At 41.8% G+C, this 24,126-nt stretch overlaps 1 protein-coding gene and 1 long non-coding RNA gene across 6 annotated transcripts in view; both read right to left on the bottom strand.

Moving 5' to 3' along the window:
* Window positions 1-24,126, bottom strand: part of ZNF236 (zinc finger protein 236) — a 155,078-nt gene that overhangs the window by 73,094 nt on the left and 57,858 nt on the right. For all 5 annotated transcript variants that reach the window (XM_032293893.1, XM_032293895.1, XM_032293897.1 and 2 more), the window contains 6 exons: window positions 22,444-22,616; window positions 19,995-20,138; window positions 16,520-16,723; window positions 15,287-15,515; window positions 4,188-4,460; window positions 664-867 (listed from right to left, as the gene is read on the bottom strand). In XM_032293893.1, the coding sequence (XP_032149784.1) occupies window positions 664-867; window positions 4,188-4,460; window positions 15,287-15,515; window positions 16,520-16,723; window positions 19,995-20,138; window positions 22,444-22,616 (1,227 nt within the window). The remainder of the gene's footprint in view (window positions 1-663; window positions 868-4,187; window positions 4,461-15,286; window positions 15,516-16,519; window positions 16,724-19,994; window positions 20,139-22,443; window positions 22,617-24,126) is intronic.
* On the bottom strand, window positions 1,410-4,179 carry LOC116561862. The gene is made up of 2 exons (XR_004273638.1): window positions 3,341-4,179; window positions 1,410-3,292 (listed from the first exon to the last, which is right to left on the bottom strand). It is a non-coding gene; the product is annotated as an uncharacterized LOC116561862 (long non-coding RNA).

The following is a 24,126-nucleotide window of genomic DNA, read 5'->3' as shown; positions in this document are numbered from 1 at the left end:
TATAAACTACTCAGTCAGTGGTATTTTGTATTCAGGAGCTCAAACAAACTAAAGCAATGAGGTTTCTTAAAATTTTTTTTTCCTGGGTTTGGTGCAAAAGTAGAGCTTTTTAAAATTTTGTTCTAGTACTGACAGAAATAATTTTTCTGAAGATTCTAACAAGCAGTGTTTTCTTTCTAGATTAACAAAATCATAGTTTGGGTTGGTTATAATAACATTGAATCTAAAAAGAACTTATAAGCAGGCAGAATTTTCTTTTCCTTTTTAATCCAAAGATTAAAGTAGCCCAAATAACACAAAGAACCTGAAGATGAAAAGAACAACGTGCACTGTATGTTTCACATAAAAACCACTTGTCACTTTGATGGTTCCATTAAGGCAGCAATGTTTCTTCAATAAGGACTTTTACACTACTGTTTTCACTTACACATTATTTGTCTCTTAAAAAACAATTTCAGTAGCAGTTTGGATACAATTAGGATTTTAATCTTGATTGTAAACATGCTAGCCCATAAAGCAAAACAAGGCTTAACACAGATCTCCTTAATACTATGCCTAAAAAACTATTTAACTACATAGACCATAATTTGCATACACAATTCATGAAACAGCAAAGAAAAGAGTGCTGGATAAATTGTAACCACTCCCTGCAACCCCTCTTACCTAAGTCAGTTATGAGGATCGGTTCCTGCAAAGGAATATCAGGGACTGGAGCGTTCGTCTTGCCAACACGAACCTTTGCAGGTTTTCGCTGGTGCCTCATTTTCCTTAATTCCGTATGTTTAAAGTGGGAAGCAATGTGAGTCTTCCTATGGCCTGAGGTTCGAAATTTTTTGTCACAGTGAGGACAAGCAAAAGGTCTAACTCCTAATAAAAATAAAATCACATTTTAGAATTATTTCAAGAAATTACATCTCAACAGCAAATGCCAACATAAAATGTTAGTGTTTCCAATACTGATTTGAACCTTCAATTTAATAGGCCAGGCTTATAATTTCATGGATACTGTAAATTATTTTCCCTTGTTTGCATAGAGTGCATATTATAGATATGAAGGCATGTAATAAGAGTATTTTAAGTATATTAAAAAAAGAACATTTTGTATTTTTAGGACAAGGTCTTAAATTGTAAAATATGGATATTCAAACAACTAGTACTTCTTAAAAATTCTACAGTATGTAAGGATGCTGTCTCTCTCAAGTCCTCTTCTGGAAAGTGGCTTAAGGACACCAGCCTCCAGGGCTGCTGCTGGGATTATGTAAGCTAATGTTTAAACAGCAGTTAGTAATGTCTCACATTTTGCAAACAAACAATGAATAGTAGTTGCTACTGATTGTGAACTATGATAATAACAGTACTAACATCCTCTTAATGATCCTCTTACTACTGTGCCCCACTTCTAAAGAATATTTCCTTGTTTTATAATTTTATTAGCAAATGAAAACGTAAACTTCAAAGAAAGACATACAACAAAACTGAGTAAGTTCAGCTTTGTCAAACACTTATCCACAGGGTCAGCCCAGCAGAGGATCCCTGAGGGAATTTGGGAGATACTGCCAATGAGTACAGGGTTTCTTTGAGAGGTGAAGCAGTGATAAAAATGTTCCAAAATCAGACAGTGATGTGGGCTTCACAATTCCAAACTGTATACATTAAAAGGGTAAATATTATAATATGTAAATTACATCTCAATAAATATATCATTTAAAAAAATTTGGAGCGCCATAATGAAAGATTTCACCCCTTAATACTGATTAGAAAGCCTCAGTACAAACAGGTCCCTGATCCTCCCCCCTGGCCCAGCTAAAGCCTTCAGATCTTCCCAGATCATATGGAGACTATGCATTGTGTCCTCAGAAAGGCTCACTCAGCCTAAATATAAATCTGATCCGGACAGAAGTCTCTTTTCACCCTCTGCAATTCTACGTTCATTTTTAAGTGTTACTTGTTTTTCATGCCTCCCCCAGCATATCCTTAGCTCCATGGAGATCCAGGTTGCACCTGTTTTCTTTACCTGTAGATGCCTCATGCCCACCCTACAGAAAAGACTCTACAACTGCTGATGAAAAGACGGAAACACATCCTCCAAGTATTCAATTATTGCTCTCCCAGGTGCTGTGACTCAATCTCTTCTCAGCACCTGTGTGCAGTACTGTATGCAGTACCTATTGGCAGTGGGTGTGTGTGCCACTGTTTGGTACCATGTGTGATACCTGTGTGTAGTACTGTATGTAGTAACTACTGGCAGTGCCTGTGTGTGCCACTGTGTTTGGTACCATGTGTGGTACCTGTGTGTGGTACTGTGTGTGGGACTGTGTTTAGTACTGTGTGCAATACTGTGTTTCGTACTGTATGCACTACTTATGTGCAGTACTCTGGTACTGTGTACAGTGCCTGTATGTAGTACTGTGTTTGATACTGTGTGTGATGCCTGTGTCCAGTACTGTTTAATAATGTGTGTAGTACCTATGTACAGTACCTGTGTGCAATACTGTGCTTGGTACCTAAGTGCAGTACTGGGTGTGTGGTACTATGTCCAGTACTGTATGTGGTACTGTACGCAGTCCCTATGGGCAGCAGTTGTGTGTGGTACTGTGTTTAGTACTGCATGCTGTACTATGTTTGGTATTCTATGCACTACTTGTGTGCAGTACTGTGTGAGATGCCTATATGCAGTACTGTGCATAATGCCTGTGTGCCGTGCTGTTCAGTACTGTATGTGGTACCTGTGTACAGTACTGTGTTTGGTACTGTGTGCAGTACCAGTGGGCAGTACTGTTCGGTATCTGTGTAGTACTATGTTTGGTACTGTGTTTGGTACCTAAGTGCAGCACTGTGTGTGGTGCAGTGTGTGGTCCCTGTGGACAGTACATGTGTGCAGTACCATGTTGGGTATTGTGCACAGTACCTGTGGGCAGTACTGTTTGGTACCTGTGGGCAGTACTGTGTTTAGTACCTAAGAGTAGTACTGTGTGCGGTACTGTGTGTGGTACTGTATACAGTCCCTGTGGGCAGTACTCATGGGGTACTGGGTGTGTGGTACTATGTTTAGTACTGTGTTGAATGCCGTTATGTAGTACTGTTTGGTACTATGTGCAGTACCTGTGTGCAGTACCTGTGCATGATACCGTGTACAGTGCTAGTGGTCAGGACCTGTGTGGGTGCAGCACTGTGGGCCACACTTGTGTGCAGTACCTGTATACCATACTGTTTGGTACTGTGTGTGGTCCCTGTGGGCAGTGCCTGAGTGCAGCTCTACAGGCCATACCTGTGTGCAGTACTGTGTTTGGTACTATGCATGATGCCTGTGTGCAGTGCTGTTTGGTACTGTGTGCAGTACTTGTGTTCAGTACTGCATTTGGTACTGTGCTTGGTGCCTGTGCACAGTACCTGTGATTGGTACCTTGTGTGGTCCCTGTGGGCAGTGTCTGTGTGGGTGCAGCACTGCAGGCTGTACTTGTGTGTGGTACTGTGTTTGGTACCTGTGTGTGGTACCTGAATTTGGTACTGAGTTTGATACCTGTGTGCAGTACCTGTGTTTGGTACTGTGTGTGGTTCCTGTGACCAGTGCCCATGTGGTTGCAGCACTGCAGGCCATACTTGTGTGTGATACCTGTGTGTAGTCTCTGTGGGCAGTGCCAGGGTGGGTACAGCACTGTAGGCTACACCTGTGTGCAGTACTGTGTTCAGTATTATGTATGGTGCTGTGTGCAGTCCCTGTGGGCAGTACTTGTGTGCAGTACTCATACATGATGCTGTGTTGGGTACTGCGTGCAATACCTATGTACAGTGCTGTGTTGGGTACTTTGTGTGATATCTGTGTTTGGTAACTGTGTGCAGTCGCTATGGGCAGTGCCTCTGTGGGTGCAGCTCTGTAGGCCACACCTATGGTGTGGGTGGTATTTTGTGCAGTGGGCGGTACTTTGTGCAGTCTCTGTGGCAGTACTTGTGCAGGCAGTACTTGTGTGCAGTATCTGTGTTTGGTACCTTTGTGCAGTAGGCTGTGCAGTCCCTGTGGGCAGTGGCTGTGTGGATGCGGCACTGCAGGCCACACCTACGGTGTGGGCAGTACTTGTGTGCAGTACCTGCGCGCGTATTGTGTGCCGTACTTGTGTTTGGTACCTGTGCGCCGTACTGTGTGGGCCCCCGTGGCCAGTAGCCGTGTGGACGCAGCCCTGAGGTCGTACCTGTGTGCAGGCGGATGTGCACCTTGAGGCTGCCCGAGGTGGAGAAACTCTTCATGCAGTACTGGCACTTGAACGCCTTGATGCCGGTGTGCGTCTTGATGTGGGCCGTCAGCGTGCTTTTCACGGCGAAGGCACGGAAGCACTGCGGGCACTTAAAGGGCTTCTCGTGGGTGTGGATGCGAATGTGGCGCACCAGGTCGCTGGGCTTGCGGAACTCCTTGGCGCAGTAGGGACACACGTGCCATCGCACGCCGTTCTCCTCCCGGATGGAGCCTGCGGAGGGAGAGGACACCTATCACTCGGCCTGAACGCCACGCCCAGTGTCCTGGCCAGGGCCCCCCGCGGTCCCTATAGAAAGCTGCGCCTATGATCAGTTATGCGAAAGCTTGCAATTCCCAGGATGGCTGACGTTATCAAGGGCTATGAGTTAATCTTGCTGAAACCCCTAACAGTTGGGGAAAACACAATTCAGTCTCTGAGAAAGTACGCCCACTGAAAAAGGGATTGATTCTGTAGGTCCAGCGGCACCTCGGCTCCCTCTTAATGAGAAGGAAAGCAGATGGGATCGAATAACCCCATGCTTAATGCAAGGGACCGGAAGAGAAGAAGTGACGCTGGAATAAGTATTTATTGGGCCTACTGGATATCGCCAATAAAAAAATATAAATGCAAATAATTAAAAATGGTAAATTCATATGCAATGAAAGGCAATTTGTAAATAGTTAAGACAAATAGTATATATCAATTCCTGATAAAATGTAAGTGGATCTGTCTCCTGTATTATTCAATTTTGAATCAAGTTAAAACTATTTCTAATAGAAGAAAAATCACAAATTGATGGAAATATAGTAAGTACATCTGTCCCTCCCTTTTCAGTAGAAAACAGTGCCAAGACCCGAGTGGATGCCTGAAACCCCAGATAGTAGGGAAAACTACCTATACTACGTTTTTCTACCTGATAACCAAGCCAGCTACTGAGTGGCTAATGCAGCAGCGTGAGTGCATGGGACACAAAGGGATGACCTGCGTCCCTCTCATCCCTCTCGGTATGGAGCAGGATAGCACAAGGTGAAATGGTAAGCAGTTTACAACTTAAGAATTGTTTATTTCTAAAATTTTCCATTTAATATTTTTGAGAATTTGGTTGACTGCAGGTAACTAAAACTTAGAATCACTTTATTTTTTAAATTTTTGATTAGATTTATTCATCTGAAATTAAGGTGACATGTACGTACTATACAGATAACTCAAATAAAGAATCCACATGAAATCGAAAGATTTTGGCCATGTTAACGAAATTCACCAGAACATTTTAACTAAAATTTACTTAACTGTGTCAGAAAAAAGTTGTTTTTTTAAAGAGAAAGAAAACCTCTGTTTCCTTCTCTGTTATCACTAAATATAAGAAATTCTCCACATATGCAAGTAAATCTATAAAGGTAGAAAATGTATTTCCTCGAATACAATATTCTTCGCAAGAATAATTCATGTAAAAAAGAAAGGGGCCTGGTGCAAAGGGGCTGGGTGTGGTGGCTCACCCCTGTAATCCCAGCACTTTTGGAGGCTGAGGTGAGTGGATCACCTGAGGTCAGGAGATCGAGACCAGCCCGGCCAACATGGAGAAACCCTGTCTCTACTAAAAATACAAAATTAGTCTGGCCGTGGTGGCGTATGCCTGATAACACAGCTACTCAGGAGGCCGAGGCAAAACTATTGCTTGAACTGGAGAGGCGGAGGTTGTGGTGATCCAAGATTACTCCACTGCAGCCTAGGCAGTAGAGACGGGTTTCTCCATGTTGGCCAGGCTGGTCTCGATCTCCCGACCTCAGGTGATCCACTCACCTCAGCCTCCAAAAGTGCTGGGATTACAGGGGTGAGCCACCACACCCGGCCCCTTTGCATCCAGCCCCTTTCTTTTTTACGTGAATTATTCTTGCGAAGAATATTGTATTCGAGGAAATATATTTTCTACCTTTATAGATTACTTTTGTAACAAGAGCAAAACTCCATCTCAAAAAAAAGCAAAGAAAAGGAAAAGGAAAAAAAGAAAGGTGGGCAGGGCACGGTGGCTCATGCCTGTAATCCCAGCATTCTGGGAGGCCAAGGCAGACAGATCGCTTGAGCTCAAGAGTTCGAGACCAGCCTGGGCAACATGGCAAAACTCTGTCTCTGCAGAAAAAGTTTTAAAACAATAAGCTGGGTATGCTGATGCCTGCCTGTGGTTCCAGTTACTTGGGAGGCTGAGGTAGAAGGATGGCTTGACCCAGGACACGGGAGTTGTGGTGGGCTATGACTGTACCACTGCACTCCAGCCTTGGCAACAGGGCCAGACCCTATTTCAAAAAAAAAAAAAGAAAGAAAGGAAAAAAGAATGAAAAGTGATTTAAACAATGACAGAACAGAAATAAAAACAAAGGCACAGACACAAATCACAGGGGTAAAAATGGAAAAGGAAATAAGGTTTTAAAATGAGAGACATTTATTTTGTGGTGATAGTGCATATTTTAAAGACATCTAAAATTTAAGACTGCTTAAAACAAATAGGTAAAAATTAATTCAGAAATATGCATAGTTACCTAAAGGCCTTATCATGACAAATCAAAAATGCAAGGTATAAAAGGGTATAAGAGACTATAATATCTACTAGTGAAAATTAGGACGCCATTCCCAAGCAATCAGATTTTTTCCAAACCAAAATAAAACTACATCTCTTATGCAGGGTGACATAATCTAAATCTGCACTAGGTTCTAATATCTGGGAATAGACTAGAACAGAGACTACGAACTGGAAGTCCTGAAGCTGTCTCCAAATCTGGCCTCCATATGTTTTGCTTCACCCACACAATGTTAAAAAAGGAAGTGGAATCCAGATTTCCAACTCTGACAAATGGAAAGATCTGGAAAGCTAGATCTGCAATCCCACATGGCAAGCTTCCCTGGAGTTGGCCAATAGCTTTTCTCTTCAAATATATTAACAAATGTAGGGGAAAAAGGATATATATACATCTTCAACATGAAAAGGTATTTGCTACAACTCAAAGTGTAGTCTTAAAAAAGGTCTAAAAACAGGAAAAAGTGAATAAAACATATCTCAATACAACAATCAACTTAATAGAAAAATATATTAAAGTCAGGGAAAAAAGTTCACTATGACTGCCATAATTTATAGTGGCCTAGAGATAGTAGTCAATGACATTAGACAAGATAAAGCAATAGACAGTATAAACTAGAAATGTCAGTCATTATTTTCAAATAATATTACCACATAATCTAAAAAACCTAGACACTCAGAAAGATACCCGTTTTAATACAAGAAACTCAATACTTTTCCTATTTACAAAAAAAAAAAAAAAAAATCCAAAGAAAATTTCAAAATGTTACTGAGATACTTTTCAAAAAGAAAAAAAAAAAAAGATGAATTAATGGAAATGCATACCCTATTCTTTGGGACAAAGACTAAGTTACAAAGACATCAATTCTCCTTGGTTTAATTTATCACTGTATACAAACACCAACAAGACTGTTTTTGGAACTAAAGTTTTTGGAACTTTAGCAGAAGATTCTAAATGCATCTGAAAAATAAATATGTGAAAAAAGTCAAGAATACACTTTTAAAAAGGAGTATCAAGAGAAGACTGGCTTTCTAGTTATCAAAGTACACTAAAAAGTTAAAACCTCTTGGTACCAGAACACTTGAATAAAAAGACAGATTAGTGGAATAGAAGAGTCCAGAAAAGGCATATACTGATGTGGGAGTGTGATAAAGATGGCATTACACTTCAGTGGGGAAAATACGATTTCTTTAACAAATGATGTTGGCACATCTGGGTGGCCACCTGTGCCACCAAAAGAATAAAACTGAATCAAAGATTTAGTTTAAAACATTAAATTATGGCTAAACACAGCAGCTCACGAGTGTAATACCAGCACTTTGGGAGGCCAAGACAGGAGGACTGCTCCAGGGCAGGAGTTCAAGACCAGCCTGGGCAACATAGCAAGACTCTGTCTCTACAAAAATAAAAGTAACAAAATTAGCCACGTGTGGTGGTGCACACCTATAGTCCTAACTACTCAGGAGGCTGAGGCAGGAGGATCACTTGAGCCTGGGAGGTCAAGGCTGCAGTGAGCTATGATCATGACACTGCACTGCAGCCTGGGCAGCAGAGTGAGTCCCTATCTCAAAAAAAAAAAAAAAAAAAAAAACTCTTAAATTATAAAATTCAGATATAAGAGAAGGGGTTATTTTTCCATGATGTCAGTGAAGAAGTCTAAATATCACCAAAGCCCAAAGTCATTAAACATTAACAAACTTAGCTATACATATATATAAATTTCTCCCCAGTTAAAAAAGTTTTTTAACTCAAAAAGGCAAACAAATTAGAAAAAAATGTACAGCTGATCCTTGAACAACTCATAGAGGTTAGGGACACTGACTCCCGATGCAGTTAAAAATCTGCCCATAAGATACCCAAAACCTTAACTACCAATAGCTTCTTGTTGACCAGAAGACTTACCAGTAAAATCAATAGTTAACACATATTTTATATGTTATGTATATTATATTACTATAATCTTACATTAAAGCTAGAGGCAAAAAACCTTATTAAGAAAAGCACAAAGAAGAGAAAATATATCTCCTATTCATTAAGTGGAAATGATTTTCATCTCCATCTACATGTTGAGTAGGCTGAGGAAGTGGGGGGTCTTGATCTCTCGGGGTGGCAGAGGTAGAAGAAAACCTGCATATAAGTGGACCTGTGCAGTTCAAATGTGTGTTGTCTAGGAGTAAACTGTATGAACAAATATAGTTCACAAAATACTATCATTTTTAATACATTATGGACAAAAGAATTTAAGAATTAGTCTTATGGGAAGATACAGGTATTCTTTAACGGGAAAAGCCCTCAAACTTACTCCTTGTAAGAAAAATACAAATTAAACGTACAATAAAACACTATTTTCTAACCTATCAGATGAGTATAAAAGATCCCCAAATTTTGAATACAATTTATCAAAAAGGCTGTGAGGAAACAGGTGCTCCAATAATTGCTGCTGAAAGGTCAATCTACATAACACCATGAAAGTGTAACTGTTTATGAAAAGGAAAGTGTAACTGTTTGCAAAACAAGTACAAGTCCCTCTCAGAAAATTCAGGAAAAAAGTAGGTAAACGGTGAAAGCTGTCATGCAGAAATGTGGACCCCTGAGCCAGAGAAGCCCTTTACATGAAACATGAAAGCCTGAGTCACCTTCTTGCCCTTTGTTACAGAATATCTCACTGCACGGCCTAAGTGTTTGTTTACTTTTTGTGTTTCTTTTTTCTTTCTTTAAACATTCTCTCAGTAGCAGACCTACTAGAATAATGGGAATAGGGCATTCAAACCTGGTGGAACCACAGCAGCAAATTCTACCAAATAATCATCATACAAATCAAAAGTGACAGGTCAATGCTGGGAAGTCTTGGGGCTTCACACAAAAGCCTCTGATAATGGTTTGGCTCTGTGACCCCACCCAAATCTCACCTTGAATGCTAGTAATTCCCATACGTCATGGGAGGGACCCGGTGGGAGGTAACTGAATCATGGGGGTGTGTTTTTCCTGTGCTGTTCTCGTGACAGTAAGTCTCACAAGATCTGATGGTTTCATAAAGGCCAGGTCCCCAGCACATGCCTCTCTTGCCTGCAGCTGTGTAAGAAGTGACTTTGCTCCTCATTCACCTTCTGCCATGACTGTGAGGCCTCCTCAGCCATGTGGAACTATGAGTCAATTAAACCTTTTCCTTTATAAATTACCCATTCTCGGGTATGTCTTTATTACCAGCATGAGAGCAGACTACCACAGCCGCGACATAAACCTGGCCCTCATAGCCAATGACAGGTTTAGAGATATGCTGCTAGGACTGGGCCAACAGAAGCATCCGACTGAAACTATAAATCGAGGAATGGACCCTGCTGATGAAATGGAGCTAGGAAAATCTTTCTATTTTTTGACATGGAGTCTCATTCTGCCGCCCAGGCTGGAGTGCAGTGACATGATCTCAGCTCACTGCAACCTCTGTGGACCGGCTAGCTCAAGCTTTACCAGTTACTGCTGGCTCCTGTGCAGTTTTTGTTTCGACACTGTAGCAATGGCAGGCTACACAGTTTATAGAAGCTGCAGAAGCAGCAAGCTTGCTATAGCAGTTGGCAGAAGCTCTTCCAGGATCTCATGGTGCCCCTTTCTCAGGTGCTGGTTCGATGGCTAGTGCTTTGCAAATATGGTGCAGGCATTGGTAATGCCATGAGTTAGCTCCTCTCAGTACACATCTGTGACATGAGTTCTTTGAAACTTGTCAGACAGGAAAGTTCTTCACAGCTGAACCTCAGCATATTCCGTGGGTATTAATGGCTTTCTTAGATCACAGGGGTCTGTAACACTGTCGTACAAAAGCGCGCAGCACAACTGCTTAGCAGTTCTTTAGATCTGTCAGATCTCTCAAGAAACAATGAATCCTTTCATTGAGGATATTCTCAATAGAATACAAGACTTATCAGGGCTTTCTCCACAGAGAATGGTTAGCAGTCCTTATCAAAGAACAATAACCAACTATTTGTTTAGGAGACAGCTGGAGTACTGATTATTGATAGCAAACACCCATCAAAAAGGAAGCAAGCATTAATTGAGGAATCCGTGGAGGCCACTGATGGAAAAGTTTACATTTCTGTTAGGAACACCAATGCTGACAGCAGACGGAGAAAGGCAGGCATCCACAACAGACTGCCTCAACTATGCTGCTGGACTTGCCAGAGCAACAAGCAACCTGGGACACAGTGTGGCTGTTCCGAGGCTCTGCGCTGTTTACAGACGTTCTCATCAGCCCTCAGCCGTGCCTTGTAGAGGATATGCTCAGAAGCGGCATTCCCACGTTCCTTCATCTCATGATAACTTGCCTGGAGGAAGAAGTCCTTCTGTTCCTCCTGTCTGCTCAGACACATGCTCAAAGACTATGAAGGAAGAGACCCCCAGGAACTCATTCCTTTTATCAAGCAGATCACAGCCAAGCCTAAGACATTGGCATCCCCATTGTCTGACAGATGCTCATGCCTCTGCTCATGCAGTTGTTGAATAACTGCTCTGAACAGCAGAAGAAAACAACCAGTCTGCTGTTAAGAAAGGCAGATGCTGCGGAGGAGTTACTTTGCTTCCCTTCAGTCAGTCACAGGCAGTGGAATGAGTGACACCACAAAAAGGTACAGAGAACAGACAATGAGTGCTGGTTACTGTCTCACAGGAGCAGCTGAATAGCCAGATCCAAGTACACAAAATGGGTTTTGTCCTCCAAAGTTAAGAACCTCAGGGAGAATGGGAGGGAACATGGGATTTCTTGCTCCTGTTTACAACAGCATTGCCCCCATGTGGTTCCCAGAACCTTTGAAACACATCTCAGTCCTGGCAGATGCACAAATAGTACTGGCTTATGTGGGCACACGGCGAGGACAGTGCATCTCAGATGCAGCCCACAATGCACTCAGGAAGCCTGCCCTCCTCGCAGGCTGCCCAGAAATGATTTAGGACTTTTGTCAAGTGCTTCAGCAGCCTGAGCCTAAAGTTTTACAAGAATTATTTAAAGGTACTCTTCTAGGGAGGAAATCCTAAGGACTGCATCTCCTTGGGTCTACTTCACAATGAGAATTCCAGTTAATAATTTATGGGGAAAAAAAAGGCAATTTTTGTGTGCCATTCACACTAGTATTTTTAACACCGCTTTGGGCTTACTGCAGTACACATACTGGGGATTTTCTGATATGAGGTCAGCTGCACCCATGGACACAGACCCCACGGAGAAGCAGAAGGGCTACTTGCACTTAGCTTTTACGGAATTATAAAAATCAAATTTATTCCAAGCTGTAAGCACTTGGTAGACCACAAACAACAAAAGAAGAACATGGGAGAAGGTTTGTTACAGGGTATTTTAAAAAGCACACATACAGAGATAACTTTAAAAAGCAGATGAGTCTAACGGCCACACCATCATGGAGCCAGTGGACTGAAACAGGCCAGCAGGATGCCAGCCGATTACAGCTGAGTAGAGAGTAAACTGAAGTTCACAGCGATGACCCCAGGCCAGCAAGCAGTGGCTAAGTTCACAAGACCATACTCTGATCTAAGAAGGTCAAGTCTGCAACACCTTTTAGAAGTCTCCACACACAATAGTTTCACTATACCATACCATTTTCATTCTTAAAAGAATAAATCATCAGCTTTCCAAAACACCTTTCACCATGATTTCTACATAGCCAATACTTCCCCACAATAAATTTCAAACTTTACTAAAAATTCACAATGATTTATATTTCACAAGTTGTACAATAACTATAAAAACATTTGTTAAATTTTTAATGTAAATTCTTAAAATAAAGCAAATCCCACCAAAAACATACACTCTGATAAAAGTGAATAAATCAAAAGCAACAATTTAACATGGCAGAGTATGCTTAACTTAGGAACATAATGAAGGTTAGTTTTGGGTGTTTGTTTGTTTTGGAGATGGAGTCTCGTCCTGTTGCCCAGGCTGCAGTGCAGTGGCGCAATCTTGGCTCACCGCAACCTCTGCCTCCCGAGTTCAAGTGATTCTCCTGCCTTAGCCTCCTGAGTAGCTGGGATTATAGGCCCACACCACCACACCCAGCTAATTTTTGTATTTTTAGTAGAGACGGGCTTTCACTATGTTAATCAGGCTGGTCTTGAACTCCTGACCTCGTGATCCGCCCACCTCAGCCTCCCAAAGTGCTGGGATTACAGGGGCTAGCCACCGCGGCCAGTATCAAGGTTAGTTATAAGTAATTAACATTATGACTTATGAGATAAGAAGAGCTTTCCTCATGGTCTTTCTAAGATATCAAATGATATTCTGTCCTTGGAGAGGTATTTTCAGATACAATCACTATGTTAAAACAGCACTGGTCATTGAAAAGTTTTAATTAAAAGGAGTATCTTTATATACAAACATGTCCCCAGGCTAAGTGTGGTACCTCATGCCTATAATCCCAGAATTTTGGAAGGCTGGAGCAAGAGGATCACTTGAGGCCAGAAGTTCAAGACCAGCCTGGGCAACAGTGCAAGAGCTCAGCTTTACAAAAAAAAAGTGTTTTTCACTAGCCATGCGTGGTGGCACAGGCCTGCAGTCCCAGCTACTTGGGAGGTTGAGGCAGGAGGATTGCTTGAGCGCAGGAGTTCAAGGCTACAGTGAGCTATGATCCCACCACTGTACTCCAGCCTGGACAACAGAGCAAGACCCAATCTCAAAAAAAAAAAAAAAAGTCCCCAATGGTTTTCTCATCACCATAAATGTGATGGGAAATTATTAGAGCGGCATGCACTTGCTCAGTAGTACATGTGTATTGAATTTATTCAAGTAGCCCAGAAATTACACCATCGTTAGTTACTAACTCTGTAAACACAGCACTCCAAACGAGAACACCGTACAAGGAGGTTTCTAGCAATTCCATTTGGAATTCCCTGGCTAGCACTCGGCGCAGGGAGAACGCTGCTTCCAGCACATGCAGCCGAAGGTCTGGAAGAAGCATCACAGGGCAACGCTCACCTGCCCGGTTTAAGGGCCATGACTATGGGGTGCTTTTAGGAAGGAGAAGGTCTGACATGGCTCCTCACTCAGCGGCTGGCTGCCGTGTAAAGCATCTCTGATTCAGCACGATAACTAGAGACAGTGGCCTACAAAGCTCAGGCGGGCACTCACACACAGGCCGTAAGTCTGCATCAGATTATCAGGAACGCATAACACCTGTAACCTGGAAGGCCACCACACAGCTAATCAAAACACGTGGAAATGGCTCCTGTTTTTCCTTTCCTGCCCTGCTCAATACCAGGAAACTGCGGGAAAAACTGCTTAGATTCCAGCATCCAGGTTTTCACTGAGGGAAAAGAAGGCCAGATAACAGGAGAAGAAGAGCAGGGCTAGTATTGTGTGATTTGAGAAAGAAGAACTTGATGTTATGAGAAAATGTATTCTAGGAAAGATGTGTTCACACAAATGGCAATGTTATTCCATGCTTTGCAGCAAGAATGCACTTGCTCCCCAAGACACCTGGAAAAGGTTTTTACGGGAACAGTTTTGCCAAAAAGACAGGAATCTATCTTTTTCAAGAAAGATGTAGTAAATTCCTGCTCCTATACAAAGAGCCATCTTGAGCACTGTGGGATGTTGAGAAATGAAAAGGCTGTATTCCCAGCCAGAAAGAGCTTATTACCTAGAAGAGACATCTGACTGCATCTGTGTACAATTCACATGAGAGAATGCAGGAATCCTAAACACTCTAAGTGCTGTGGGAGGCGGGACAAGGAAAAGCATCGCTCAGAGTGTGCCCACAAAGAGGAGCACTGAAGATGCCTGATGATGGAGCACTGAAGATACTTCAATGATGGCCAAGATTTGACAAACAACAGAGGCAGAGGGAGAAGGAAGGCATCCTTGCTGCAGAAAGCAAGATGTGCAGAAACGCAGGGATATCTAGAAACAGTAGGAATCCAGTTTCAGTATGATGTATACCAAGTTTGTGCCCAGAAGCACAGAGGGAGGGAGGGAGGACTGGAAATGCTGGCTGGACTGGTGATAGGATACTCAGGAGCTGAGAAATGGATCTGGGCATGTAACAGGAAAGGGTGAGGCGTGGAGGAGGGAGCTGTGCTGTGGGGTCCTTTGATGATGAAGAGGAAAGGACTAGTCAGACATTACTAGAATCACATGGCTGGATGCCAGAAGCACCAAGGGTGAGAAGAACTGAAGCAAAGTGGTGGATCTGAGTGGAGAGGAGGAGCCTAAGCAGAGCAGGGAGAGAACAGTCGGAGACAAGCTTTCAAGCCCCGGCGAGGAGTCAGGAGAAACTGAATACAGGAAAGAAGCACGTTAAGGGAAAGGGATCAGTTTAAGACATTTTATGGCTGTCATTCTTTTTAATTTTAAATACCAACCAACTACAGCTAGCTACAAAACATTCAACAAACATATCCTATCACCTTCAGAAGAAAAAAGAAAGGCATATTTCTTAAAAACCAACAATATGCTATCCCAAATGTCTAAACTTTAAAGTTTAGCACAATTACCGGGTAGAAATGGTGATTTCTTCTTTATCATTTTTTTTTCTTTTTTATCCAGTTTCTCTGGGCTATCCTGTTCTTTTTCTTGCTCTGCGTCTGTAGGGTCCGTCTGCTCATTTGAAACACTGGAAACATCTGGGTTTTGAACCTGTGTTGCAGAAGTCTTGGCATGGCTGGAGTCATTAGGATGTGCTGCAACTGGAATTGAAGACAGCCCACTGTTTTCTAAGGCTTGCTAAGACAGAACAAAACTAAAAGGTTAGAAGATACGATGGCCCAAATCTGCCTACCAAAATCAATCACAAAGATGTCATAAAGCTTTACCTATAGAATTCTAATTCCGCTCCAAGAAATAAGAACCTGCAATTCCAAGTTATCACTTATAAGTGAGGCTTCCAACCCTTGGAGGCCATAATATCCCATCTGATATCTGACAACTTGTCCCGCCCAAAGTATGATAAGCATTTACATTTCTAAATTGAAGAGAATTAAAACCTATTTGACTTTTAGAAATCTTACCTCACACCACTTTAGTTGCCTCTAAATAGATTTGGGAATCCCTATTTTAAGACTCTTGAGTTACACTGGGTTAACCTTAAGGTATGGGCTGTGGAATGACACCTTGAGATTCCTCATAGCCCTGGCCAGCCCTTCCCCATAAAAGTATAGGAGGAAGGTTACTTTAACCAAGTAACAGAGAGAGGGGAGAAGAAGGGCCCCCTCTCTTTAGAAGTGAAGAGCGTGTGAAGTAGCGCTGGACTGGAAGGCTGGGAGTCCTGCGCTCCTGCCCTTGCTCCTGTCCAGCATATGCAGGCACTGCCCACATACCCACAAGAGAAGGCCAGGCAGTATGAACGCTTCAGAACTGAACTGTCAACACCCATGACTGCCTCCAAATCATACACCAGAACTCAAGAAAGAATAAAAATACTTTTTCCACCTCTGTCAACACAAATAGATACAACTTCTGAAAAGCATTGTTCTTTTCAAGTAAATTCACTTTCGAAAAAAAAAAGTTTGTGATTTAAAAAAAAAAATGTATAGATTAATAAATCATTTGAGTGCTGCACCATCCATAAGCAATTAAGTAGGCACATTAAGTTTTTTTGGTTCAGACACATTTTTCATGAGGATGCCTTGACTCTGACCAACCCTGCATATTTATTTCTCAATCATCATTCCTGGTTTCTGACCCAGCACGAGCGCGTAAGCGTCACGCCGCAGGTAAGCGTGCTTCACCTGTAAAATGTCCTGGTTGATGCCCACTGTGATGCTCAGCTGCTGCCCGGGCTGCGGGGACTGACCCGCCTCCACCGGCCCTGGCTCCGAGAGCTCCAGGAGCTGCTGGATGACGTCGCTCACCGCCTGGGAGCTCGGCTGGCTGGAGGCTGACGTGGCTTGGGCTTCCGTCTGTTGAAGAGGTAACGTCTGAAAGAGTGTGGCCTGAGACACAGAGACATTTTCATTAGAAATACAATTTTGCTGCCGGGCGCGGTGGCTCAAGCCTGTAATCCCAGCACTTTGGGAGGCCGAGGCGGGTGGATCACAAGGTCAAGAGATCGAGACCATCCTGGTCAACATGGTGAAACCCCGTCTCTACTAAAAATACAAAAACATTAGCTGGGCATGGTGGCGCGTGCCTGTAGTCCCAGCTACTCAGGAGGCTGAGGCAGGAGAATTGCCTGAACCTGGGAGGCGGAGGTTGCGGTGAGCCGAGATCGTGCCATTGCACTCCAGACTGGGTAATAAGAGCGAAACTCCGTCTCAAAAAAAAAAAAAAAAAAAAGAAAAGAAATACAATTTTGCTCTTCAATTTAAAAAGAAAAAGAAAAAACAGGCAATACCCTCTTTAAGGGTGTGCAAATCTAAGAGTATCCTAAACATAAATTTTAAATACAATGCCTCGCTGATTTTTGTCTTTGGCACGATATTGGCTCTTTAAAGCACATGATAAATTGTTCTAATGCAATTTTTAAAAGTTTTTCCAAGTGGGCAGTAGAGACTCAAGATGGTAGATTGAGCACACAAACTCTCACCTTCCTGTTGGCCCAATAAAACGAAGTGAGGAATTTAAAAAATACTAAGTTATACAATTTTTAAAAGTAAGAAAGAAACCACTCCATTCAAAATAATTCAACAAATTCCTGAAAAAATTATTCCTGCAGGGAGACTGGAGGAAAAATGCTGTAATGCTATAGCCAAGAAAACCTAAGTCAGTGGAAAGGGCTGTGGTGGGAGACGGAGCCAGTCCCATTCCTGCAGGGCTCGGGAATCCGAAACGAGGGATCCAGAAGACAGTGGACGGCAGGGAAACTACCCTGCATGACACCGTGAGGGTGGGTTTTTGTCGAAACCCATAGAATGGACAACTCGGAGAGTGAACCTCGATGGAAACGATGGACTTTGGTTACTAATAGTAACATATCCACATTCGTTGACCAGTTGTAACAAATGTACCCGGCCAATGCACCATGTCAGAAATGGGGAAACTGAGCACGGGAGGAGAGTGTATTGGCAGTTCTCTGTACTTTCTGCCAAATTGTCTGTAAACCCAAAACTGCTCTAAAATTCAAGTCTATTGATTTAGAAAATAAGAACAAAAACAGAACAAAAAATATTAGGACTGAAAATGAATGCCCTTGTCACTCATTCAGTGGCAGACAGGCACTTACTCTGAGGCAAAAAAAAAAAAAAAAAAGGACTCTCTAAATATCATTTATCTCTAAAAAAGATGAAAAATAATAAATGACCTGGGAAGAACTAGGGCGCCTTTTGTGGCACTGAATTCCCCAGACTAAATGTAAGTCTTTTGTGTCGCCACCAGGGTCCCCTGAAGGGCTGGTTGCCTGGCCACTCACACTCAGGGTGACCCTGGATCAGCAAGCACCATCCACGTGTTAACAGTTCACACACAGGCTACTGCTGCCCCTTCCTGAAACACAAGCAGGCAACGAAAGATGACGAGACGGGCACAGGAGACAGGAGGGAAGATGACCCAAGGCAAACAACTTGATGAGCACAAAAAACTTTTTAAAACAAAATGCTTACTGGATTTCAGAGAAAGTGTATCAAACCAGAAAAAAAAGTCGTGAAAAAGAAACGATCATATCATTACAAGGTAGAGCTCTCAGAAATTAAAAATCTTACTGTAAAAAAAAAAAAATCAAAAGAGTCATAAGATAAAGCTGAGGAGACTTCTTCAGGCCGCCCAATCCCAGGGCTTTGGGATTATAAGGTGGGAGGATCCCTTGAGGCCAGGAGTTTGAGACCACCTTGGGCAACACGGTGAGACCTCGTCTTACAAAAAATTTAAAAATAAGTCGAGCATGGTAGCATGCACCTGTAGTGCCAGGTACTCAGGAGGCTGAGACAGGAGGATCACTTGAGCCCAGGAGTTCAAGGTTACAGTGAGCTGTGATTACGCCACTGCACTCCAACCTGGGTGACAGAGGAAAAAACCTTAGGACTGAAAAAGGCCAAGAGTTAGAAAACATGAAAGGTGAAATATAAGACATGTAGAGTCAATCCAGGCAGTTGAACACTGATTCTAGGCAGTCCTGAAAAAGAATATATATAATTTAACTTCTAATGCTCTTCCCTGCCCAAGTAAGGGTGTAAGGTAAGGGAGATTCCAGGTTTCTAAATCCCTCTACTACATTTCGTTTTATTGAGAATATAAGTGCTTACAATAATCTGGACTATTATTCCAGATTGCTCACTACATATACATTTTGATGTGCATACTGCCAAAGGAAATGATAAAAACTAATATTTGGTTGATTTACACAACACTAAAAATTTTATTTAAGAAGATTCAGACAAAAATAGAATTTTGAAGACATAATTATTGGACTCTAATTATTTTCCAGCTTGATAATTCATTTGACAACAATCTACCTGGTCAAGAATAAACTGAGGAACTATCCCATACTGCAAATGTTAGGAAAAAAGAAAAGAAAAAACAAACACTAAAGGTAAACCTAATGTTTAAAAACTAAGAATTAATTAGACTTATTTTCCATATTGGTAAGAGGCAGCTGTTGACGTAACGTAACCAAGTAACTGCATTCATAAGCATACATTAAAACTTCTCACACGTTTGTATTTAATGTCTACTACTATTAAGATACCATAGTCGACGCTCAGATTTGACCATTTATTAATCTGTTGAGAGAATGGTACAGTTCAAGTAACTAACTGAGGCTGAGCTAAAGACACCTACAGAGAAAATAAGAGTGTGTATGTCTGTGCGTGTGTATGCACCTCTGTCTCTCTGTGTGTAGGCATATGTATTTAGAGTCATAAAATTTTTAACTATGTGTACTGGAAAACATAAATTAGTTTCAAAAGTCCAAAGACTTGGGAAAAATTACCACTGTCACATAAGAAAAGACAAATATTATCTACAAAGGATAATTCCTAAATTATAAAGAATATTCAATTATCATCAATAACACTGTAGAAATGATCTTTCACAAATTAACGATTACATTTTGTCTTATTTTTACAGGTTCAGATGATAGTCCATAAAGTCATCTAATTATTATTCTCAAATTTCAAAAGACTAATTTTCATTCTTTAAAAAGTCACACCTTATCTCCATGTAAAAAACTTTCATAGCACCTTTTTAGTACTAAATATTCAATTGTAAAGGTCATATTTTACATGATAGATTTTAGTTTAAAAAGAAGCTCTTCCAAATTACTGAACTTACCGTTAAAACATGAGCAGTCTCTGTAGAACTTGTTGAATTCTGTGGCCCACCCATATGCATCTTGCTGATATGCGTGTTTAAGCTGCCTAAACTTTTAAATACACAACTACATTCTGTACAGTTATAGGTAGGGCCATTCTTAACCTTAAAGAATAAAACAAAAAAAAAAATGATGTTTTACAATTAATTGTTAAATTAAAACATTTAAATTATAGCAAATTATAATTTACCATTCCATTCAAAACGACAAAAATAATCTAACCCTTCAACATTACCTTTTTTCTTTTAAATTAGATAGTTCTAGAATCAATGACCCAACTCTGTAAACAATATTGCCAGTATAAGACGAACTGAAATTTCAGTCTTTTCTATAAATTAGAAATTATTCGAGAGTGAGAAAACACATTTTTCAATTATTGTAATTTAATAAAAACAAACTATCAGGCATAAGACGTTCTCAGTTTTTTAAACAGTTGAATACAATGTTCAATAGCGAAGGCCAGTTATATATAAATACATATTACACCAAATATGCTTTCAGATGGCCAAAACCACAGAAGTTAGGAAAAATGGTCATAATGATACATGAATCTTTCATCACTTTTCATATTCCATATCAACAACTAAATTTTTTCTTTTTTTTTTTTTTTGTCGCCCAGGCTGGAGTGCAGTGGCACAATCTAGGCTCACTGCAACCTCCGCCTCCCAGGTTCAAGCAATTCTCCTGCCTCAGCCTCCGAGTAGCTGGTATTACAGGCACCCGCCACTGCGCCCAGTATACAAATACTTTTTGTATTTTAGTGGAGATGGGGTTTCACCAGGCTGGTCTCGAACTCCTGACCTCAGGCGATCCACCTGCCTTGGCCTCCCAAAGTGCTGGGATTACAGGTATGAGCCACCGCACCTGACCTAACAACTAATTTTTACAACTATCATAATTCCAGAAACTATAGAAACCAGTAAAATGAGTAAGAACAGCTATAAACAGAGAAAATAACTAAAATATTCTTTCTCTATGACTAAAAGCCAGTGTTAGTTACTGTAGAACTACGAAGGCTAGCTTGAAAACTCATTGGCCCCTCTGAACTTGACTAAGACTTTTATTCTGTTTCTGGTGCCTCTTTAAGAACCAAATTTAGATTCCTCACAGGATTGTATAACATTTACGAACCAATCTTTAGAGGTTCTTTCTGGAACAACCCATCCCAGTACAGCTCCCAGAGCACCTCTCAGTGGCAACAGGCAAGTCTCTGGGCCCCTTAGTAGAGGAGGAGTTTTCTGAACTCACAAGGCTGTTCTAGGTTGCAGTGATGTATTTCTGGGTGCTACACAAATATACGATCCTTCCTACGCGATCATCTTCACCCAGAGGCAACTCCACAAGGATGACTTACAACAGCCCAAACTGACTCTTCTGAAATCTAAAGGTAACCCCAGTACCTCACTAATTCTGGCATGCCTTCCTAATGTCTCTGGGTCTTAGATAATAAAAAGATTAACTCATTGAATATGGAACTCAATCTGTTCACGAAACTACGTGAAGTGTGCAGGGTTTTTTCCTCATTTTAGATTCTCTTTTTCATTTTAGACATTATTCTGTTTATCTAAGATCAAAGACAGCTTCTACCAGTTTTTGCTAAACTTGGATAGTGGGTGTTAACTCTCAGTTCACTTCAGTGTTAGTTACAGTATTACTCTAAGGAAAAAATCAAGGGATACACATTTGCTTTTAAGAATATGATAGCTTTCATTCTGCAAAACTGTTTCACAGGATATATTGATTCATGATAAAAGTATTTGTGTTGTTTAAATACTTTTTTGTATTCTACGATTAAAATATAAATCAATAAATCATGACAGTTAGTTAAAGCAAAGGTTGACCTGCTTTACAGAAATACTTGCAGAGGCTCTACACATCAGCATGCTCTGTAGACAACAGAAAATTACCATGGAAAATCATCACTTTAGCCGAAAGAGTTGACAAGCAGCATGAAAGGAAATGAACAGACCAGGTCTCTGTCCAAGAGGGAATGGACATGTCCCACATGAGCTCTGAGTATCAGCAGTAAGAAAAACACTTTTTTTCCCAATTTTATTTCCCATCTTTTAATTTCTTATACTTGCCTGTGTTTCAAGTTTGCTAAAGGGATGAATACATTATTTAGAACGATGGACTATAACTAATGTAAGTATTAGAATTATTTTCAAATATTTATTCACCAAAGCCATGCTGTCAGCAAGAAGACAAAAACATAGTAGTTTATATTTCTTCCACAGGTAATAAACCAGAAAAATTTCCATGTATGTATTTTCTAAAACAGGGCCTGCTTGGCACAAAATTAATCTGCATTTTTTTTTAATGGAAAAGAATTTCTCGGGTCCATGTATTATCCCAAAAGCTACCTACTGTCCCCTGTGAAGTACTGCTTATGCCCCAGCCCGTGTTTACCTCTGAGTGGACTCGCTGCACGTGCGACTGAAGATTCCCTTTCTGAGAGAAGGCAGCAGGACAGAAGGCACAGGCGTGGGGTTTTTCACCTGTGTGCTTGATCATGTGGGTCTGCAGTGCCCCCTTCTGGTTAAAAGCTTTTCCACATTCACTACATTTAAACGGCCTTTCACCTAGAGGGAGAAACATGATCAAAATATAATTCCATATTGTATGAGCATCTCATGGATTAAAAAGAACAATATTGAAGTTACCCAAACCTATCCCTCCAGCCAAAATGTCTCCCCAGAACTCTAGACATATATACGCAAGCGTCTACTTTAAATCTCAAAATTAACATGACCCAAACTGCACTTGACCATCTCCCAAACTGCTCCACCTGCAGGCTTCCCCAGGCAATGCCACCTTTCCAGGGGGTCAGACCAAAACCTTGGAGTCATCCTTATCTTTAGTTTCTCTCGCGTCTCACACTCAATAAAAACTTCATAATAGACCCAGAGCAGCGCAGCTTCTCATCCACAACCACCACCCCAGGCAAAGGCACTCCCCCATCACTCAAAGCTCCTGAAACCGCCCCCAGCTTGACTCACTGCTTCCACCTTGGCCCCTTCCCAGGCTGCTCTAAAAACAACAAACACAATGACCCTCTAAGTCCGAACAAGTCATTTGTCTGCTGAAAACCCTCAATGGCTTCCAGTCCCCCACAGAGTAAAATCGAAGTTCTTCCAATACCCAGTAGAGGGGTGCCGGTGCTGTGGTTCCCACACTCGCTGTCTTCAGCTCCCCTGCTCTCTCACCGCCTCTACCCACTTCTGCCACCACCCTCGGACACTCCAGGTAAGCTTCCACTTCTGGGCCTCTGAAAACTCACCATCTGGGCGGTTCTTCCCCAAGTATTCCCAAGACTTGCTCTCCTCAGATTCTTCAGGCCTTTGCCCAAAATCCCCTTTAACATTAAAATTTCCCGCATTCTCCCTGGGAAGCCCTCGCCCCCTTCTCTGCTTGATTTTTCTGCAGACTTCTCAGCATCTGACCTTCTGCATTTTACTCATTGTCCATCTCCCCTCCCTAGAATGCATGCTCCAAGAAGGTGAGCGCTTGTGCACTGTGGCTCTTCAGCACCTAGAGCAGGGCCTCATAAACACTAGCACGCAGTCCCCATCTGATGAATGAAGGAATGAGCGAACAGACAAAATTGGGTTAGGTTAGAACCTAACTGCAAGGCTACTTAAATTTCTAGTCTTACTAAATGTTCACTCCCTAAGAAATAGAAAGCCGCTGAGTTCATAATAACATCAGATCCCTGCTTCTCTAAACAGTTTAGGGTTAAATAAGTGAATGAAATATAACAAGCTTGGGGACCATATACAAATGGGAAACATCCCTGCTTTAACAGCATGGGTGTAAAAGAGGAGGACAGGCAGGCAGGAGGCAACGCGAGAGTGTGGCCTGGTCATGGCACTGCCCACGTGGGGACAGGAAAGGAGGGCAGGAAGACGGGAGGTCATGGCACTGCCCATGTGGGGACAGGAAAGGAGGGCAGGAAGACGGGAGGCACAGCAAGAGTGTGGCTCAATCATGGCACTGCCCATGTGGGGACAGGAAAGGAGGGCAGGAAGACGGGAGGTCATGGAACTGCCCATGTGGGGACAGGAAAGGAGGGCAGGAAGACGGGAGGTCATG

Source organism: Sapajus apella, unplaced genomic scaffold (assembly GCF_009761245.1).
Source record: "Sapajus apella isolate SASKATOON/1434 unplaced genomic scaffold, GSC_monkey_1.0 scaffold30, whole genome shotgun sequence".
Classification (NCBI taxonomy): Eukaryota; Metazoa; Chordata; class Mammalia; order Primates; family Cebidae; genus Sapajus; species Sapajus apella.
This window is presented reverse-complemented; position numbering and strand designations above follow the sequence as displayed.